The sequence below is a fragment of the Fukomys damarensis genome, unplaced genomic scaffold (assembly GCF_012274545.1).
Source record: "Fukomys damarensis isolate Sample0158 unplaced genomic scaffold, DMR_v1.0_HiC HiC_scaffold_19, whole genome shotgun sequence".
NCBI classification, from domain to species: Eukaryota; Metazoa; Chordata; class Mammalia; order Rodentia; family Bathyergidae; genus Fukomys; species Fukomys damarensis.
In genome coordinates, this window is record NW_022900931.1 from 66,849,151 (window position 1) to 66,852,958 (window position 3,808).

The 3,808-nt window shown below is 59.0% G+C and overlaps 1 protein-coding gene across 1 annotated transcript in view; it reads right to left on the bottom strand.

Moving 5' to 3' along the window:
• The window catches only part of Nlrp12 (NLR family pyrin domain containing 12), a gene marked incomplete at its 5' end in the record, with an annotated part of 12,164 nt that extends 8,358 nt beyond the window's left edge, over window positions 1–3,806 (bottom strand). Inside the window, 3 exon segments of the mRNA XM_033766039.1 lie at window positions 1,013–1,086; window positions 1,207–1,269; window positions 3,536–3,806. Coding sequence (XP_033621930.1) covers window positions 1,013–1,086; window positions 1,207–1,269; window positions 3,536–3,806 — 408 coding nt within the window.
• Between the last annotated feature and the right edge of the window lie 2 nt (window positions 3,807–3,808).

Genomic DNA, 3,808 nt, shown 5'->3' on the forward strand with positions numbered 1-3,808 from the left:
GGCGGCACGGGGACGGGGGTCAGCGGGCGTGGGCCTGCCGCTGTGTGGTCGGGAGCTGCGGGGAACGCTTATTTCTTTGCGTCTCTGAAACCGGGTCGCGCCACACGGTTCGGACTGGCCTTGACCTCACTCTGTAGCCCGGGCTGGTTATGAACACGCAAGGATCCTCCTGCCTCAGCCTCCTGAGGGCTGGGATGGCAGGCCTGCGCTCTGAGCCCCTCCGGCCCTGAAGCCTGACTTCACCGTAGGTCCCTAAGCGCGGAGCGGAGCTTGGCCTTTGTCTGCGTCCTCTGTCCCTGTCGGCCCGGGTTGCGCCCTCCACTCCTCCTGGTGCGCGCTGGCCCCGCGGGCTGCGTGGGAGTTAGCAAAGCTGAGGGCCCCGAGCTACCATGAGGACTGAGGCGGGAGGAAGATGCGGACCTTCGCGCCAGGCCCTGGTCCGGAGCCGGCAGTCGCCGAGCCGCAGGGCCGAGACCCCGCAGACAGTGCTGACCCTTCCTGGGATCGAACTGTCCTAGGACTGACGGGCGGAGCTGACGGTGGCCCGTCCCCACCGGCTGCACCCTCTGCAGCAAGCCTACGGTCCCTCCAGTGACCTTGCTGAAGTCCTCCCTGCCCGCCTCTAACTGTTGTTTTTGAGGGGGTCTCGCTCTGTAACCCAGGCCGGCCTCCAACTCCTGACTATCCTCCTGCTTCGGCCTCCTGACTGCTGGGCTCACAGGCATGCACCACCATGCCGTTTCTCTCGAGGCTTTTTTTTTGTTGTTGTTCCTGTAAATCTGAGCTTCCTTTTCACTTCCTTTTCTATTGCACTAATGATGCACGCTCGCCAGTGACACTTGGGCCTTGTGCGAGCCGGACGGAAACCTTTCCCACCAGCTGGACAGGCGGCAGGCGGCAGTTCGGCTTCGGCGCTGCTGACCCGAGTGACTCCTGCGACCACACACCCCAAGCCTTGCTGTTTGTGCCAACACGACAGAGGCCCTGCTAAGCAGGGCGTGGTGGTGCTCACCTCACCCCAGCCCTCTGGAGGCCGAGGCCGGAGCATCTCCAGGAGCTCTAGGCCAGCCTGGGTTCCATAGTGCGCTGAAGGCCAGATTGAACTACATAGCGGAACCTTGTCTCAACAAACGGACAAACAGACAAACACCCGCCCTGCTGCACAGTGGGTCACAGGCAGCTAACGTGCATGCGCTGGTGAATCACCTTGTCTGGGGGCGGCGGAGGTGACTTCGGGCTGGCAGGCTGACTGGAGCTCAGGTGCAGTCCCTGGAAGGGAATTTGGGGACATCAGCCCACAAATCCAGGGACCTGGCCAGCACTCCCGGGAGGCTCACCCGGCTCCTCCGCCCGCACCCCAGGGTGCGTCCACCTCCATCCGGATCCCATCCCGACCCTGGAGGAGGCAGACAGCGCAGGAGGTGTTAGCTGGAAAGCCTAGACACCCGGGTGGGTCGCTGCAGATGAGGACAGGGCCTGTGTCCAGACCCAGCCAGGTGGTGATTTTGGTTTTTCGAGGCACGGTCTCACTGCATAGCCCAGGCAGGCCTCCAACTCCCATCCATCCTCCTGCCTCAGCCTCCTGAGTGCTGGAATGACAGGCGAGCACCACCTCCCCTGCTAAGGTGCATACATTCTAACTGTGCTTTGTCTGAGTACCGTGAAGGATCCTTGTCCCTCCTCTTGACCCACCGTGGCAGGAACTGTCCCTTTGTGCCCTAACCACCCCCACTAGTCACTCACAGCTGGTCCACTTATCTGGTGGGCTGTCACCCCCTGGCAGCCTTGAGTTCCAGTTAGCCTTATTTTACTTAACAGGGACTCCAAAGGCTCCCAAGATGCCTGTAATCCCAGCACTTTGGCAGGCTGAGGCAGGAGGATCTCGACTCTGATCCCATTTCAAGCCCAACCTGCAAAACTTAGTGACTCAGCAAGACTCTGTCTCAAAACTAAAACTAAAAGGTCTGGAGGGCCAAATCTGGGGAGACAGGGCAAGGACACCTTGGGGGACCAGGCTAAGTGGGAGGACTTCATTCTGGTCTCCAAGGGGGCCCAGGAAGGCGTGAACTGAGGAAAATTATTTAATTGAGATTAATAATTAACTAAGATGGCTCTGTGTGCGGTGTGGACAGCAGCAAGTGCACCGGTGAAGGGAAGAAGCAGGGGTGCACGGGACAGGGACCCCGGTGTTGAGAATGCCTGCTGGACAGGGGCGGAGCTCGGGAAGGAGGGACCCGAGGGCGCACTCGGGGTGGTGGCACACGCCTGCCATCCCAGGAGGCTGAGGCAGGAGGATCGCTGTGAGTTCAGGTGAGATAATGTCTCAAAACACAAAAACAGGTGCACCGGGCAGGAGGTGGAAACCCAGCAGCCCACAAGGGAGGGGGAGGGGCGGGCAAGGAGATCTGCCTTTCTCGGACTCAGCACTTCCTGGGGACCAGCTCCTCCTCCTGCCTGCAGGCTCCTGCCCCAGAGGGCGGATCTGTCTCCTCTTCCTCCCTACTGAGGGTTGAACCCAGGGCCTGCACACCGAGCTCCACCAACTTTTCTAACGTTTTTTTTACTACGTGATCATTGTGGGTCTGTTGCTGCTGCTGTTGCTTTTAGTTTTTCAGACTGGGTCTCACTAAGGTGCTAAACTCCCCAGCTGGGCTGGACCTTGTGACACTCCTTCCTCAGTCTCCCAGAGTGCTGGGATGATGGGCACGGGCAACCGCACCCCAATGTGACCTTGTCACTTACAGGCTCTCTGGGACCTGGAGAAGGTTTTCCCTGGCCCGGGACGGGTGTCCATCTGTGAGCTGTCTGCACCCGTTTAGCCTGCATTTTTTGTCCCTCCCTGAGGGATTCAAACTGGGCCTGCTACCCGCCAGTGCTGCCAGCACTTTGGGAGGCTGAGGCAGGAAGAGACCTGGACTGAGCCCAGTCTGGGCAACATAACTTAGTGAGACTGTGTCTCCAAAATCCAAAGCCAAGCCTTGCGGGGTACGCTGTCTCCAGAACTCCTTATGCAGAACTGAAGCAATAACATGAAGCAATAACACCGTTCCTTCCCTTTCATGATTACCTGTTTTTGTTTTGGTTTAATTTTTTCGAGACAGGGTCTTGCTGTGTGGCCCAGGCTGGCCTGAAACTTACAGCAACCCTCCTGCTTCAGCCTCCAGAGTGCTGCATTTATAGGTGTGTGTCACCACCTGCAGCTTACCTTTCGGCTTTTCTTTCCTCCTTGGTACTGGAGATTGTCCCGGGACATTTGCAGTGAGCTACACCTCTAGCTCTATTTAAAAAAAATTTAAACTCCAGCACAGTAGCTCACACCTGTAATCCCAGTACTCAGGAGGCTGAGGCAGGAGGATCACCAGGAGTTGGAGGCCAGCCTGGGCTATGTAGCGAGACCCTGTCTCAAAAAAGAAAAAAAAAAACAAAAAAACAAAAGAGGAATTGCCAGAGACAGTCTGACCCCAAACAGCCATAGACCAGGGTCCGGATCTCCTGGGCAGGCACAGCGGCCCCACCAGTGCCCTCGTATCCTTACCACCATGTGCGTCCTCTCTCTGCCCTCGCTCCCACAGGTTGCGCCTGTGGATCCGCTCGAAGATGCTGAGCGCCAGCAGCCAGGCCCGGCGGCTGCCCAGATGGGCCACCAGCAGCTGCGCCATCTCCAGGGCCCCGGCGGCCTCCATGCGCCCCCGGGGGATTCCGGCCTCCGTCCCTGCATGGAGCTTGAACCTCTTCATCTCCACAGCCTCCAGCTCCTCCAGGAAGGCACTCAGGTGGTGGAGGCCGGGCGCGGCCCTGGTGGGCAGCA